Below are 17,368 nucleotides of genomic sequence, written 5' to 3'. Positions count from 1 at the left end.
CTCCTCTCTCTCAGGGAGTGCCTTGTGACTAATCTGTGGAGCTCACCTTCTCTCTCTGAGCCAGACAATATTTAATTATTCAATTTATAATTGTGGGGCAGGTTCAACAGGCAGGAATGAGCACCAAGCAGGGAGTCAGAATGCTTTTCTGCAGAAATGGAAAGGGCAATCCCTTGGGCAAAGCGTGATTGGAGCCCAGGCTCCTGTGTCCTGGGCAAATGCTGTGTCTCCCAATGGCAGCCTGAGGTTTTTGGGAAGGATTTTTGGGAAGGATTTTTGGGGAGGTTTTTGGGAAGGTGTGTGAGAGGAGAGGCTGCTGTGGCAGCATCTGCCCTCCTGGGAGGGTGTATGGGGAAAGGGCAGACTGTTAACGCTGAGAGAAGGAACAATTCCACCTCCCTTCCCACTCAGGGGATAAAAATCAATCTGAATTTATTTGCTGTTGCAGCCTAGAATGTTTTTTTCTGTAGCTACAATGCTCTCATTTAGCAGCCTCTTCCTGGGTTATAAATGACACCCACAAGAAAGCAATGATCTGAAGTGACTGTAAATGGTTCTTAGTCAGATTCACACCATTATTTTGAAAGTGCAAATAACATTTGGGAAATGGGAAATGGCCTCTGCAGTTATTAGTTTTGTCTTCTTTTCCCCTTTAATTTGCCATAGTTCTGCCTAGAAATCACCCCAGATTAGGTAAGGAACTGTGTATGTGCTGATTGAAGTGCATTCCCTGTGCCAGCAGCCTGACTGTGCAGGCAGGGCAGAGGGGAGGAGGAACAGGTACATGTGTATTTGTGTATTTGCAGGAATTCATGAGCTGCTGTTGGAGTCGGGAGCAGAGGCAAACCCCATGTGTGTCTTTCAGGATGGAGTTGTACCCCTTAGAGTGCGAGGGAGCTCATTGCTCTGATCCAGATGGACTCAGTGGCTCCTCATCAGCCCTGGAGATTGCTCTGTGGTTTTTGTGCCCTTTGCTGCCTCCTTCCATCAGACAGATGAGCTGTCACCATTATTGTCCATTTTGTCCTTTTGCTGTTGGTGGCAGCTCAGCCCTGCAGCACCCGCAGCACCTGCAGCACGTGCTGGAACAAACAGGAAACTGCAATTAAATTATTCTTTTTTCAGTCACGAGTCTGAAATGTTAGTCACAGGTTTGGGGATTTATTTATTTTTATATAAAACACAAAGGGTACTGCTGGAGGTGACTAGAGAGGAGCTCAAGAAATGAGAGAAACTTTAGTTAAAAGACCTGTCTTGTTCTGTGAATTGTGGTGAAGGAATTTTGCTTTTTGTTAGACAGTATTTCCTCCAATGATTATATAATCTTGGCTTATGGAGTCTGAATTTAGTTCTTGCTTCAGCAGGCATCACGACAGGAAAGTGGGTGTCAGAAGTCTTGAAAGGATTAGTGCTCCATATAGAACCAATAAAATTGATTTGTGAATTAGGGCCCCCTTCACAGAAGTCATAAAGTTTTCCTTCTGCAAGCAGAGAAATTTCTCTCTTGTGAGGTGTCAGTGTGGTTGTTCTGCAGTGGTGTAAATGTGGGCAGTGTGCTCAGGGCAGGGATGAGCTGTGGGACAGGGACAGTCACAGCTCAGTGGGGCTGTGTGGATGGGAAGAGAGCTCTGTCGAGAAGGTTTTACTTCTCAGGAAACAGAATTCAACCCCAAGAACAGGAAAAGGGAAGGAAAGCATTTTTTTTTTCAACTGGAGATTGAGAGGGTGAGTGGATGTTAAATGGACAGCTTAGCAATTAATGGAGGGAGTGAATGCTGTTCCTGTGTCTGAAAAATTGATTGAGGCCTTTCAAAGGAACTGGGCTCTGGCTGTCTGCCAGAGGGGCTCAGCCACGAGTGCTCAGTGAGTGGGACAGCATCTGAGCTGCCAGGACCTGCAGGGCATTGCCTGAGCTGCCAGGACCTGGCACACCTGCAGGGCATTGCCTGAGCTGCCAGGACCTGGCACAGCTGCAGGGTGTTACCTGGCACACCTGCAGGGCATTACCTGGCACACCTGCAGGGTGTTCCTGGGCTCCCAGGGCTCCCCAGGCCCTGCCACAGCCCGTTTTGGCTCTGGGCGAGTGCAGCTCCATCAGCCCCTGCCAGCCCAAGGGGTTTTGGGGCAGGGTGTAGCAGCCCCAGACCACAGCCTGAACTCACAGGTAGGCTCTGTGCAGATACTCACACCCCAAAGGCTTCTCCAGGTGCTCCAGATATAAAAATTAAATCAGACTCTAAGTGTTTTTATGTTTTCCAGAAGCTAAGTAATGGCAATATTTTTTTTTTTTACAAAAAACGCCAAAACCAACAACTAGGCAAAATGTGATGATAGAAAGGGGATTCTGTGCTGGATTTGCTTTGTTCCCCATGAATTCATTCCAGGACTGATCCATCAGTGTGTTTAGATGCAGAGAGACAAAATCTGACTGAACTTGGTGCTATTGGACTGCAGAAAATGGCAGTATCTGAGCTTTGAAAGTGCATGTGGGAAACTGTTAATTTGAGGCTGTTAATTTTGTGAGGCTGGTAATTGCCAGGGCATGAGAAGGGGCACTCAGGAGGCATTAGATGGCTGTTCTGTTTTCTGACACATTTGGGCACAAGAAAGAAGCTTCTAGCAAGGTTTCTGAACTCCTGGTGGGGCTGAACCACAGTACCTGCAGAGTAAGCACAGCCCCTGCCCCAAATTAGTGCTTCATGTCACCACTTTCATGGACAATATAAAGCTCCATTGATGCTAGGGACTGGGTTTTTTTAGGTTGCACAGCATAAGTCGTGCATGGGGAAGTATTCCTTCTCCAAAAGCTTCTATTTGATTGTGCTCTATATCTTAGTGTACTAGAACTAATCTACTAAAATATTCATGTACCAAAGGAAAACTGGAATAAAAAGAAAAGATAAAGTATGTGCAGCGTGTCAGAATTAATGCACCTAGTGGAACATTAACTTTTGTATTTCTCGGGTTTTTTTAACCTTGCTACCTTAATGGCATTCTGAAGCAGCATTTTACAGTTAGTATTTTTCTTTTTTAAAGTTAAAAGATTAAAGAGGAATAAGGGTAGGAAGGGGAGGGGTAAGTGGGAGAAGACAAAAGAGCTCCAGGAACCGTAGAGCCGGGTCCTTTGATTGGTAGGTAAAGCTCATAAACACCTTGAATTAATAATTTCTTACGCAGGATGAAATGCCAAATAGCATAGAAGGCTGTGCAATAACTAGGGGAAAACAAAAAAAGATTCTTACTGAGATTTAAGAGAATCTTAGGCAGAGCTGACCCTCAGTCTTGAACAAATTTCACCTTTGCATGGCTGCTTTTCTAAATGAGTGTGCATGAAACATTAATACTCTAGCATGGAAAATTCCACATCTGGATTGTATTTTCATTTTAGCTATGGAATTCTGCTGCACATGTGCTGAACTTTGGGCTTCATGGGGAGCTATCTTTATTTAAACGTGATTTTTAAAATTATATGAGTAATTTGCAATATTAAAGGCTTCTGGAAATCCAAACTGTAAGAATGGTTTTGAAAATATTGAAAATTGACTGCCTGACTATTCTGCCCCCAGCTACAAATCAGATGAAGCCCTTTATGCTCTGACTCAAAGGGAAACCATGATAACATTTTTGGCAACAAAATACTTGGGGGAAAATTATATTCCAAACTGAAAATTTTATTAAACCAGAGAGTGTGAGAACAAAAGGGGAAAAGAAAACGAGGTGGTTTGTGGCGAAGGGAGTTTTACAGGTGGAGCTGTGCTGGGTGTGCCAATCCCTGATGGTTCAGGATGCAGAGGGTTAAACTCTGAACCTTCCTGGGCTCTGGATGTCGCTGGTCCATCCCCAGGTGTTTGAGCACCTGAACCCTGCTGGGCTCTGGATGTCCCTGATCCATCCCCAGGTGTTCACAACCTGAACCCTCCCAGGGTCTGGATCCATCCCCAGGTGTTCCTGGCCTGCCCAGCCCCTGATCCTGCACTCTGCATTTTCCTGGGTGCTCAGTGCCATTTCACAGCTTTTCCTGCACAAAGACCATGGCAGGAGCTATTCTGCTGGCAGCTCCCCAGTGCAGCATATTTCATCTTAGAGTCTGGGGAGGATCTTTAATCCTATCAGAGAGAAAAAAAAAACAACCCAGAGCATCTTTGATTCACAAAAATAAACTTGTGTAAGTTGTTTAAAAATTGTATCTTTTAAAACGCACTTTAAAATTTAAATAGGACCTCAAGCTTTAAGACGTTCCTTCGTTTTCTGACTGAAAAAATTCCTTGAAGAATTAGATTGAATTGTGCAGAAATATTCATGGCTGAGCATACAGAGATATGAATCAATACAGAAAAAAACCCAAACCAGAACAGAAAAAAAATATCTAGATGCTTCCCTGTCCCAGATTTCCATATAAACTTCATGACACACTTTTAGTTGAGGATATAATGAAGTGTGTGCTCAGGTCACTGAAATGAACAAGACATCTTGTCTCTAAGTTTAATTAAAAGATTTCTTCATTGAATTGTGCTGTACAAAAATATAATTTGTTTTGTGTTTGCTGTAATTACAAGCAGTCTCCTGTCAGGCAGCTCTGTGCATTTCTCTCAATGTGTGCTTTAATCTGTACAAGGGGGCACAAGGCACAAGTAGGACATTAATCTCCCTGAAACAGCTTTTATTTTCTTGCATAGGTTCCCATCTAAATAGAAATCTGGTCATTTCTGAAAAACATGGTTTTAGCAAGCAGGGACTGACTTTTAGTTCCTGACCACTCCTGTTTCTTTTCTGCCCCATGGCTTCTCTATCTGTAACTGCACCATGGACTGAATTAACCGATATTTTAAACGCTTAATTTGATCAATCTGCATGAATCCCACGGGCTACCACAGGAGCTCACCAAGTGTTTGTAGAAGCTGGATCAGATCTGCCTTCTTGGCACATGTTCCAGATGGGGACTGGTCCTTTCTTTGTGCTTTTCCTGCTGAATTGTTCTCTGCTGGCCAGGAGGAGCAGTTTGTCCCTTGAGGGCTGGCACTGGAAATGTGCCTGGGTGTGCACAGGTTCATCTGCTCCTGCAGGTGGGATTGCTGCTGGCTCTGTAGCAGTGCCCCTGTCCTGGTGAGTGTTTTGGGTGTGCACAGGTGGATTTCTGCTGGCTCTTTGGCAATGCCATGACAGCAGGGTGGTTTGCCCCTGTGCTGGTGAGTGTTCTGGGTGTGCACAGGTTCACCTGCTGCTCCTGCAGGTGGATTGCTGCTGGCTCTGTAGGCCCCTGTGCTGGTGAGTGTTCTGGGTGTGCACAGATTCACCTTCCCGTCCTGCAGGTGGATTGCTGCCGGCTCTTTGGCAGTCCCTCCATGGCAGGGTGGTTATCCCTTGGCCTGGTGAGTGTTCTGGGTGTGCACAGGTTCACCTGCTGCTCCTGCAGGTGGATTGCTGCTGGCTCTCTAGCTGTGCCTCTGTGGCAGGGTGCTTTGCCCCTGTGCTGGTGAGTGTTTTGGGTGTGCACAGGTGGATTTCTGCTGGCTCTTTGGCAATGCCATGACAGCAGGGTGGTTTTCCCTTGGCCTGGTGAGTGTTCTGGGTGCACACAGATGGATTTCTGCTGGCTCTTTGGCAATGCCATGACAGCAGGGTGCTTTGCCCCTGTGCTGGTGAGTGTTCTGGGTGCGCACAGGTGGATTTCTGCTGGCTCTTTGGCAATGCCATGATAGCAGCGTGCTTTGCCCCTATCCTGCTGAGTGTTCTGGGTGCGCACAGGTGGATTTCTGCTGGCTCTTTGGCAATGCCATGATAGCAGCGTGCTTTGCCCCTATCCTGCTGGGTGTTCTGGCTGATCTCAGGCTGGACAGGCTGTGTCTGTGTGTGGGCTGGGATGTGCAGCACTCGCTGCCCTTTGACTCCTGCCCTTGGCTGCCCACTACAAACCTCTCTGTGAACTGAGGACCTGCCTGCCCTGTTTTTATGTGTTTTTATCATCATCTCTCAGATCTCTTTCCCTGCTCCCTCAGCTCATGACTCACCACCTGTATTTATCCTGTGTGATACCAAGTTCTGTTATCCCCCTTTCCACAGATGAAAAAATAATTAAAATCTTTCCCATTAAAAGAATTTTATAGTAAAGAAGAGTTCTGCCTGCTGCCTTGCTGCCAGAACATAATTGATAAACTCCTTGGTGTGGAGGCTGACATTTCTTTAATGGTCTCACCACAATTTCCTGTGTTCATTTTCTCCCACAGACTAACAGCTAAAGCCGTGGCTGTTCTCTTACCAATCCTGGGGAGCTCGTGGATCTTTGGCATTTTGGCTGTCAATGCCCACGCTTTAGTATTTCAGTACATATTTGCTGTTTTTAATTCACTACAGGTAAGTACCTGGTGGGGAAATCTATGGCTACAGAAGTGCTTCTGAGATCCAATTAAATGGCTCATTAGTAATGTCTTCACATGTTTATGTTTATTGCATTTTTTCCTGTGTTCCTTCCTCTGTCTTTTAAGTCTGTGCTAAGCACGGAGTGCTGGCAATTGCTTGTCTTTGTTTGAACAGAACTTGTATCCCACTCCTTAGAGTTTCCAGTAGCAATAATTAAATAAATGAGACAGCACTGAGCCTCAGAAATGAAATGAAATTCATTCTTGCAGCACTGTCTACCACAGGCAGGATTCTTCTGTAGAGATACCAGGCCAATTTTTCAATGCCAATTTGAGGCTTCATTACTGAGACTAAATGAAAGCAAACAGAAGTTTATGGGAAAGATCAAAAGTGGAGCTATTCCCTGTGCAGTACAGAACTCCTGCATGCAGGAAACTCAGCCCTCATCTCCTTGGCACTGCAACCCAGAAAAGCAGCTCTGTCCGAGGAGGAATGTAAACATCTGCTTGGCTTTGAGCAGACATTTCAGCACAGGCATAACCTGTATATAGGCATGTTACAGGGCATTCCCAAGCAGCGGGTACAAAGAGGAGGGAAAAGCAATCTCCTGTGAATCCTTTCTTTAATTGGAAACAAACACCACAGTGGATACAAAAATAGTGAAACAGGGCCCTTTGTGCTGAAAACTACTGCCAGAAAAATAAAATTACTTTGTGAGGGAAGGGGATTTTCACTTTGCATTGGACTTTTCACTTAGCATTGGACTAAAAGGCCAAAGATAGCAAAATTCTGCTGTGAAAATTCTCCTGGTGCTAATACCTTGCTTTTCTAACCTGGAAGATCCTGATCTGGTGTTTCCCTGAGAGCATTTCCCTCTCCTTGGTCTTTGCAACCACAAACAAAAAGTTCTTGTGTTGTCATGAAACAAGAATTTCTGCATATTTTCAGCCGGATTTTTCCTTTAGTACAGCAAAGTTTAGGAGGTGTTCTTTTGCAGGAATAGTTCCAGAGAAGCCCCACAGTAACCCGGTGCTGCAGGTTTCTCCTGTTTCACTTGGGACACTCTGGTTTAGTGCACTCAGATATTTACAGGGCTCCAGCTCCTGATGCCTATTCTGTACACACTGAGAGAAACACAGTATGAAACAGGACTTTGTTTGATGTTTCACAGCCAGACCTCACCCTTGTCCCTTTTTTCTGTTTTCAGGGATTTTTCATGTTCCTGTTTCACTGTCTTCTGAACTCAGAGGTATGTAACCAAATGGTGTTAATAAATGTGATGTTACGAAATTCAAAGAACATAAGTGTGAAGCAAGAACAGACTTTCTGCACTATCATTGCCTGCTATGCCACTGATTTCCTTTTTCTTTTAATTAGTCCATGACTCTTCTGGCTCCGTGACTTGCAGCATTTTTACCTGTGCTTGACGTTTGTTTTAATTGGCATTTAATTAGAGGAAGGTTTGAAGCACAGAACCAAGATAAGAGGAGCAGCTGAAGAGTCAGGAGGAAGCTGTGCTGGAGCTGTGGGGCTGAGCAGGCAGGACTGCACTGTGGGGAGAGGATTGAATGGGAGCAGGACTCGCCCTGGCAGTCCCTGCTGGGGGCTCTGGTACAGCTGCAGCCCCAGTGAGGAAAATAAATATCATTCTCAGCAAAACACACTTCTGGATGTTGCCCATGCAGTCCTTAATGGGAAGCCCTACTGGGAAGAAGATATTCCAGGTATTTTTCTTGGCAGGAAGTTCAGGTGTTCGTAGGGGACTGAGGCATTTTTTGCATTAAGGCTTCATTAGAACAGCTGGGATAAAGCCAAGACAAGGCTGATGTAAATTTGGCTTGCAGCATCGTCTCCTCCCGTGGCAGATAGCAGAAAATGCCCAGCCACAAGTACTGCTGAAAGAAATGGTTTTTGTGAGAGCCATTTGCAGAGCTGCCAGGGCAGGGCCCAGTGGAGACCCTGGCAGCTTTGGCTCTGCACAGGTTTTGTCCTGGATGCTCATGAGGAGCTCTGCCCCACAACCTGCTGCTGCTTCTGTGCAACAGCAGCACTCCAGCTCTTCTGTAGAGAAATTATTATTTGTTAATATGTGCCAACCTGTTCCAGCCCAGAGCATTCACTGATGTGATCTCTGCCAAAATCAGTTTGGAGAGTCAGGTCCGATTGTGGATCTCTTGGTCTTTATTGAAATCAAGTAAAATTAAACAAGCAGGTTAAAGGTAGGGAGGAAAAATATTTCTTTATTTTATTCTCCCCCAGGCTTAGAAATCTTCAAGTTTCAAATGTTTTAGATCAAATACAAATATTTGAATTGCTTGTTTTTTCTGGAACCTCATGAGAAATTAAATTCAGAAAGTTTTCAGAATTTTTATCCTCAAAAACCACACAGCTGATGTGAGCTGTTATTTTTGGAGAGCAGGTCCTACTGGCTCCTTCACAGGCTGTGCATATCTAAAATACTCCTTTAGCTAAACAGCAGGAACTCTTGAGAATTTCTTTCTGGGAAGTAAAACCCCGATATTGTAAAGAAACATCTATGGACTGGGTGTAGAAGTGGCTGGGTGAAAAAGGGCTTTATTTCCATACAGAAATCCACTGGTATTGTAAAGAATTACAGGAGAATGAGCCAAGATGCCCTTGATCTCCACACCAGTCACTTCCAGCCTCAGTCCTTGACCAGTCTCACCTCCTTGTCTCACCATCTGCTTTCTGCAGCTGATTTTCACTTAGTGGAGAATACTGCTCCATCTCCAGGGAGTTCCATCCAGCACCTTTCAATGACCAATTCTGCAGCAGGATGGCAGCTGCTCTCTGTCCTGGTGCCACCTGGACCTGTCAGTGCAGCCCAGGGAGAGCCTGGGGCTCTGTGTGCAGTCAGAAAATGTGAAAGTGTCCCAGGGAAAAGTCCATAAAGACAAAGAAAAGTGTAGGGGGGGATTGTTTGTTGTTTAATAGCACAGTGACATTTGTGTGGAGGGAGGAAAAAGGGGAAATGATTGCAGGCTGCACCTGTGAAAACAAACACAGCTTTTTCAGCTGCTTTCACTGTTTTTGCCAAAGGTTAGAGCTGCCTTTAAGCACAAAACCAAGGTCTGGTCCCTCACCAGTAGTTCAACACGCAACATCAATGTGAAGCCCTTCAATTCAGACATTGTAAGTATTGCTCCTTTTTTCCCCTACTGTACTTGAGAGTGTTTCCCATTAAATTCTGTTGGAAAGAACAGAGCAGGCCCATGGGTGTTTTTAGTACCAGCCTAATGCAAGGTGCAGACAGGTGGAACCAGCAAGCACAAAGTTGCAGCTGTAATATCTGTTTTGAAAGCAAAGGACAAAACTCTGCTTTCTGGGAAACCATCGGATAAAAGCAAGCACCTTTATGAGCTCTGGATATGGTTAGTAAGGCCATTCCCACCAATTGCAATGGACTTGTGCATTTTGGCAGCATTTTGGCAGTGTATTGCTCTGATGATGGTGGCTCTCTGGTAGGGCTTTCTTACTGTTAAACCAACACATGAATGTCATTTTCCAGCTCTCCTTAGATTGTCTTGAGACAGAAGACATTTGTTTTTATAAGGAACCAGACATCTGAAGTGATAGGTATTATTAAGTGATTGTTGCCAATCACCCCAGATCCTGGCAATAACTGTTTAAGAATCCTTTATGCCATATGCTCTCCAGACCCTGTGACAATACTGTAATGTAAATAGATGCTTTCAAGCTTTTATTTCATCCAGGCAAGAGTTGCTTGGCAAAATAAATAAATAGATTTTCTATACTATTTTATTTTCCAGATGAGTGGGAACAGGCCAGGCACAACCCCCACCAAGCTGAACACCTGGGATAAAAGCAGCAATTCAGCAAACCGCATTGATTTATCAGCAGTGTGACAGGAGCAGCAGCTCCTCAGAGAAAACCAAGCCATACATCAGGACCTCCACACCGTGTCCACCAGCTGTTCCTCACTGCCAGTGACAGCACAAAACTGGGGTTTAAATCACTGCCTAATGAATTGGGAATTGCCATGTTGTTTTGTTGAGTAAATAGCCCTCATTGCTTGCCTTCAGAACTGTAACACGTTCTAGCACTTGGCCATTAGCAATATCTGTAAAAATGACCAGCACAAATATACACTGGATGGTTTTGTCAGCAATGATGAAAACACTAGGTATGCAAGGAGGGCTTATTGCTCCCTGAATCATTCCAGCTCCCAGAACTGAGGGAAAGCAACATACCTCTGAAAAGATGGGTTTTTATGCTCTAAAATGAAATGCTTCCCATTGTAATGTTGTAATGAGACTGTTCCAGATTTGCTGCGCTCTCTCTGTTTACATTTTTTACCTTGCAGAATTATCAAAGTGAAGTTGATTCCAAATACGTATTATGGTGTTTATCTAAATGCTACAAGGAGGCCAGGACTTGAGGGAGAAGCAGGTTCCAGCTCCCCACTCCCAACGTGGGTGTGGATGAGCAAAGCTGATAAACACATGAGCAGCACCTGTGAGGTGTAAATCTCCTGGATGTGGCCTGTTAGTATTTTAGCTCTTCCTTTTACCATGTTATCATCAGAGGCAAAACTGGCTATGGTGGTCCTAGAGCAGCCCCCAGCACCTCTCTTGCTGATCTGTGTCTGTATTGCCATACAAATTATTCAATTATTCCCCTGCTTTGCCTGCAGCTCGGGGCTGCAATCCACAGCTCTCTGTTGAATGCATTTTGCAAACTCACTGTGGCCTCTAGGAGCCAAGAGCTGGCACTGTGACTTACCTTGCTCCTTTTTCTGGTCGTTTTGAGACACTGAACTCCTGCCACGAGGATGTAACACACTGATATACTGTGAAGGCAGCCAGCCTGCAAATAGCTCTGTGTATTGTTTCCTGCAGACAGCTTTTAAACAGGGCTCTGCAGTCTCTTTTGTGCTTTCAGACTCTGCTCAGCATTTAGCAGCTTCTGCTTTAGTACTGCTATGAAGTACCTTTAAGGAGGAAATAAACACTGTAATTTTTATTCTGAGCAGTGTTTTGTGGGTTTTAGAGTGGTGTTTGGAGCACGGGGCAGGGCCACCCCGGCTGTGCACCAGAGTTTAACCCCTGGCACAGCCCCTGGGGCTGCTCTGGGGTTTATTCAGCATCCAGGGTCTCCAGAGGGATTCCCCAGGTGAGGCCCTCCCCAGGGTGGCTTTGCAGCCACAGCTCCTGTCCCCTTGTGCCTTAGCCCTGCTCGCAGACATCAGCAGGGAATTCACTGTCCTGAGCCCCTGGGCTGCCAAAGTACTGCGGAAAATATGCAAAAAAAAACCCAAACAGGCAGAAAATATGCAACTCTTCAACCTTGACTCTTGCTAAGATGTTTCATGCTGGGGTTTTTTAACCTTAATTAAATGTTTGTGTATTCAGCAGCTCAGACCATTCCTGGTCCCAGTGAATGTGCTATTTGTTTCCAAGAGAAAAGGTATTTACACTCTAATGTGCAGAGTGGAAATTTTCTATTGCATAGTAAATTTATCAAAAAGTTAAATGAAAGTAAATTGATCTTTAACCCACCAATTATGGCTGAATTTAGCCAGGTGTTTAATCCAAAAGACATGGAATTTAAAGTTTAGAAAAACTCAATGCATTTAATTTCTGTTTGATCCAAACCAAGTTTTGTCCCTGTTTCCTTCCTGCACTAAAAAATGATCTCTGTCAGTTTGGTCCAATCTTTCCTGCCTTTTCCCCTTCCCAGCCAAGACCTGTTGGTGTGATCCCCAAACTGGAAGCCCAGAGTCAACCCAAGCTTACAGCTCAGAACATTCTACAGAAATTATTTTAGTTGCACCAGGTCTGTGCTGGATTTCTGCAGCTGGAACACAGCAGAACTGCACATCACACATTTAAATCCACAGGCTTTAATCTCATGTTTCCTAGTGCTAAATAACTCCAGTGGTTGACAGCTAACTCCAAACAGAGGCTCAGTAAAAGCTAAATATGCAGATGGCAGTGTCTTTATTTTGGCTTTTCTGTATGGTTTTCTCCTAGCCTTTTCTGCACTGCTCTGTCTTACAGCTGTGCAAATATATGGGCTTTTCTTGGCCTGAAAAGGATTTTTTTCCCCCAAAAGACCCTGTAGACAGAGCCCTTGGAATGTACAGAGGAGATGGAATAGAGGAGTACTGTGATAACAGTGGTCAGAGTTTGTGTTGTGTGCAGACAATGTATTTAAGCATATTTTTATACTGGACCATATGAGTTCTTTTGGCTTTGGTTTGTTTCTTTGGTTTGCTTTTGGTTGTTTTACACTGTGACCACAAATGCAGATTGAAACCCTCCTTGATAATTTTCTAATCATTGTATTATAGCACAAAGTTCTGTGAATGAACCAGACAACATATAAAAGCTTTTTTTTTTTTAATTTAAGCCTAATTTTTAAGAGTATTCCCCTCTGCACAATTTTTATGACCTACATTTCCTCCTGTGCTGTATTGGTCATTTTGTGACCACCCTGTGTCCATTTGGAAAAATCCCCAAACAGGAGACACAGCAGTGGTACAAAGGGCTACATCAGGTTTTCATCCAGGTGTTCTCTGGTTTAAAATTGTTCACCAAAACTAAGACAGGCATGAAAAGGTGTTTGTTTTATACTCTTGAATGGGACAGGGCATTGTGGTGAGGGAGCCCTGGTCACCCTCCCCAGTGTCTCCATTAAGACAAACATGAAAATGTGTTTGGTTTTATACTCTTGAATGGGACAGGGCAGTGTGGTGAGGGAGCCCTGGTCACCCCCTGTGTCCCTGGGTCCTCCCTGGCTGCAGGGGCTGGAAATGAAGCAGTTTTCTCTTGTTCTTGGCCCCTGAGGTTTGGAGCACTGAATTTCTCACACAGCATCGGGGATGGGGCTTCTCCTGGTTTTGATAAACTGGTGAAAATCCCCACCAAGCACAAATGTGTTCCCTTGCCATGGATATCCATTCTTTTTGTTTGATTCAAAGTGTTTTTCTTGGTACTGAATGCAGCAAATGTACTGAATAAGAAATGCTCAAATGAATCTTTAAACAATCTCTTTCTGTCCTCAGTCTCTTGAAGCTTGAAAATCTTGCAGTTTATTTATGGGCTTGTATATAGCAGCTATTACAATATTTTTTTTTGGACAGCATCATTTTGTCAACAGTATGAAATCTTAATTGAATGAAATGTGAGTTTTAAAAATAGGTAATGTAGCAAGAATGACTTTGCCAGTAATTAGTAAAATAATTTCGTTTTGTTGTTTTTTTCTCCCTCAAATAAAGAAGAAATCTTAATTTCCTAAAAGGACTTTGTATTTATTAAAATGATTCTTTTGACACGAGCTGTAAACAACAGCATAACAATGAAGGTTCCCTGTCAGTGCTATTGTTGCAATTATCCATCAGAGCAATTACACATCCTGTGAGAGACCTGCTGATGTGCAGGCAATATTTCTGTTAAACTTTATACCTGGTATTTCTTTATAGAGAATAGCTGCACTGAGCTTCCCCAGCAGAGAGAGAGCCTCTGGCATTCCGTGCAGAGCCAGGGCCAGGCCCTGCCTGAAGTTCTGGCTCCGGGACTGTTTCAGCCCACAGCAGGTCAGAAGGGATGGGTTCTGAAATAATACTTCTTGTATGAAAGCTTTATTACTCTTACATTTATCTGAAAATGAGAATGCAAGCCCAGAGACGTCACATCTCCATCTCCTGAGCTCCCTCACAGGGTGCAGCTCCTTCCCAAGGCCAGGGCTGGTTCTGTGGTGATTAACAGGCTGCCAGCTGCCTCCTCTGTGCTGCACAAGTGTGCAGGTGTGGTGAGGTGTGCAAAAATAACTGGAGCAATTATATGCTGAAAAATTAAAGATTAGAATTTAGATGAGAAAGGTTTTTCATCCTCTTTCTTCTCTTTGTCTCCTTTAAAACCATGTAGCAAGTCATACATAAAAGAAAGCCTTCTTGCTATTTTGTGAAACACAGAGGTTATTAACATTTATCATTCATGACAGAATAATAAATTAGATCATTTTGGCACTGGCTTACATCATGTTTGCCTTTAAAAATATTTTCATTATATCTGTGTTATGCTTGGCTGGCTCCATGTAGTGTGTCATGGATAGTTATTGCTATAATTGCCCTTGTTCACACCATTTTCCTTCTCAATAATCCCATATGTTCTTGGAATTCAGAGGCCATATTTCATCTTGTCAAGGCTGATTACAGCACTAACTGCACCACTGACATCAGCATTCTGCCCAGGTGCTGACACAGGGCACAATCACTGAGTCCCAGGGGATGTCTGGGCTCTGCCCTGGCTCCTCACCCACCCACCCCTGCTCTGATGGAAGCTCTGCTGGCTCAGGGGAGCTCCCCAGAGCTGCTTTGGGCTGCTCGTTCACCTACAACAAAGGCAAAACTGAATTTTTCTCCTGTTCCTGTTATTTTCTGTTGTTACTGAATAAAATCAGGCTTGTTTGGGCACTGAGTGTGTCCCTTTAAGCATCCTCCAAGCTAAAGTTCTGCTGATATCTACTCACAAACAGAAAATAAAGCATAAAACAGTTCAAGACAAAAAACCCCAAACCAAAACACACACAAACACACACAAACCACACCAAAACCGCAGCACAATTAGCAGCGCTGCCATTGCTAAACCCTAGCTTTATTTCATGCTCATAATATTCTGGAGGAAAATGTGGAATAAAACCAAAATCAGGGGAGTACTTAGGAGCATTTCAGTGGACAGAAAGGATAATAGTTGTGCCGTGACTTCAAAAAAGCCGCTTGTATGTCGCAGACATCTTTTCATGTAAAATCTTTCCCTTAAGATTTTTTCTTCCTGAGAAGCTGAGAGGCCTCAGAGACAAAATGTAAACAATGGTTATCTGCTGCTGTGGAATGCATCAGGTGGATTTTTGATTAGCCCATCTTAGATGTTTAAAATTAATGGCCAATCAAGGCCCAGCCTTTTGTTTTCATTCTCTCTTTTCTATTCTTAGCTTAGCTAGCCTTCTGAGAACTTTTTCTTGTATTCTTTTAGTGTAGTTTTAATGTAATATATATCATAAAATAATAAATCAAGCATTCTGTAACATGGAGTCAAATCTACGTCTCTTCCCTCATCCTAAGACCCTGTGACCACCGTCACACTTGTATGAATAATTTCTCTTTGAATCCACAGCAGTTCCAACCAACCAACCTTCTGAAATCAGTTTTATTTTCAGAGTACCCTCAGCCTAGAGCCAGGAGGGAGCGGGCGGCCCAGGCCTGGAGGAGGCCGCCGCCCAGGCCTGGAGGAGGCCGCCGCCCAGGCCTGGAGGAGGCCGCGGCCCAGGCCTGGAGGAGGCCGCGGCCCAGGCCAGGAGGAGGCCGCGGCCCAGCCCTCACTGCAGGCACAGCTTTGCTCTGGGGCTGGGGCAGGGCTCAGGGCTGTCACCAGGTCCCCACAGTGGTGGCACAGCAGCACAGCCGTGCCTGAGGCAGCTCTAACACAGCCTGAGGCAAGCACAAGGCATTCTCCTGCAGCAGCTTTCCTCTCAGGCAGCAGTGAGGTTCCCCCCCTGAAACCCACCTGCAGAGCTCACACGTGTCTGCAAACTCCTGAACACCTCCCTGCTGCCTTACATTGTCCACAGCTCATAATGGCCAGCAACAAAACCTTGTGCACAGCAACTCTTAATAATGCCTTCTCATTAGGAAAATGTTTGGTCCTGTGAGCATCTAACTGCAAGAAAAAAACAGTCCCTTCTGGCTGTGCATCAGTGCAGTAATTTAACAAGGAGAGAGAGATAATCTGCTTCTCCATATCAGAGCTTTTCATTTAATAGAGCTATTTTTTCAGATAACAGCCTCGGTAATGACACCACAAGAAATGCACACTGGGAAGCACAAAACAGCTCAGATCTACTTTCTTTCTGTGTACTATAATTTGTGAGACATTGCACCTTCCCAGGGAGAAAGGAAGAACTCAGAGCTGACCTTTCATGGCCTTTAAAAACAAGCACATTTCAAACTCTCAAATTCCAGTTATCTATTTGGCAATTAACATTCTTTAAGTGCATCACCACCACTAGGTGCCTCCCACAATCCTTTAAGAACAATTTTCTTTTTCATCACTTGTGCAGTCATTCCCCTAAGTTCTCTGTTTCACCTATCTGGCATTATCTATTCAGGTGAAGCTAGAACAGATGTCACAAAATGCAGGCAATTGCCTCCTACATGGTCTACAGGTTGCTGCTTTTGCAGGATTAATTTTTGGGACTGGCACAGGGAAGAGGTTATGTTACCTCCACTTTGACCTTCTGCTTTCTCTCCCTACAGATGGTGGCTTCTATAAAATGAAAGCAATTGCAACTCAAATTGTGTTTGTCTGGGATGTGAAAGGCAGCTGGGCTCTGTTCCTGGCAATCAAATATGTTCACAGGTCTTGCTCCCCTCTACATTCTGTAAAGCTGATTACTTCCCTTCCCATAAATACCTTTTCAGTTCATTTAACTCCTCAGGCCTTTCTTACCTGGTCTTGCCAGAACTTACCTCAGATTCTGTAAATGTCCCTCTCTGCAATCTGCATTTTCCTTTTCTCCTGTAACATGGTCTCAGGGCTGCTGTGCCTGGCTGGGGGACTGAGGTTCTGTGAGAAACAGAATTTGTGGCTATCTCTAAAGCCCGGGGGATCAGCAGCTCATTTGTAAACACTCATGTACAGAAATCCATCCTTGGCCAACAGCTCTTCTCAAAACCTCCTCTCCAGGCACTGGGAAGCAGATCCTGAGCTGCTGTGAATTGGCATCAATTAAATTACAGGCTGGGGCCACCTGAGGGCTGTTCTGGCTGAATTCTGCAGCAGCCAGAACTGCCCCCAGCCCTCCTGAGGCTCTGCTCCTGGCCCTGACCTGCCATGCACTTTCTGGCTCATGTTCTGAGAGCCTCCAGCTTCCTCCTGGGCTGGCTGGCTGTTTGGAATGGCAGCTGCTGGCTGAACACCACCTCTGGCTGCTTTATTTACTTTTGTGCTCTTAACTTGGCATGGGAGGG

The 17,368-nt window shown here is 44.6% G+C and overlaps 1 protein-coding gene across 1 annotated transcript in view; it reads left to right on the top strand.

Annotated features, from left to right (window-relative positions):
• The window catches only part of ADGRD1 (adhesion G protein-coupled receptor D1), a 109,984-nt gene extending 96,380 nt beyond the window's left edge, over window positions 1–13,604 (top strand). The window contains exons 22-25 of the mRNA XM_064727219.1: window positions 6,225–6,351; window positions 7,565–7,606; window positions 9,418–9,510; window positions 10,149–13,604. Coding sequence (XP_064583289.1) covers window positions 6,225–6,351; window positions 7,565–7,606; window positions 9,418–9,510; window positions 10,149–10,244 — 358 coding nt within the window. The 3' untranslated portion in view covers window positions 10,245–13,604. The remainder of the gene's footprint in view (window positions 1–6,224; window positions 6,352–7,564; window positions 7,607–9,417; window positions 9,511–10,148) is intronic.
• Window positions 13,605–17,368: the final 3,764 nt, after the last annotated feature.

The sequence above is a fragment of the Zonotrichia leucophrys genome, chromosome 15 (assembly GCF_028769735.1).
Source record: "Zonotrichia leucophrys gambelii isolate GWCS_2022_RI chromosome 15, RI_Zleu_2.0, whole genome shotgun sequence".
NCBI lineage: Eukaryota > Metazoa > Chordata > Aves > Passeriformes > Passerellidae > Zonotrichia > Zonotrichia leucophrys.
This window is presented reverse-complemented; position numbering and strand designations above follow the sequence as displayed.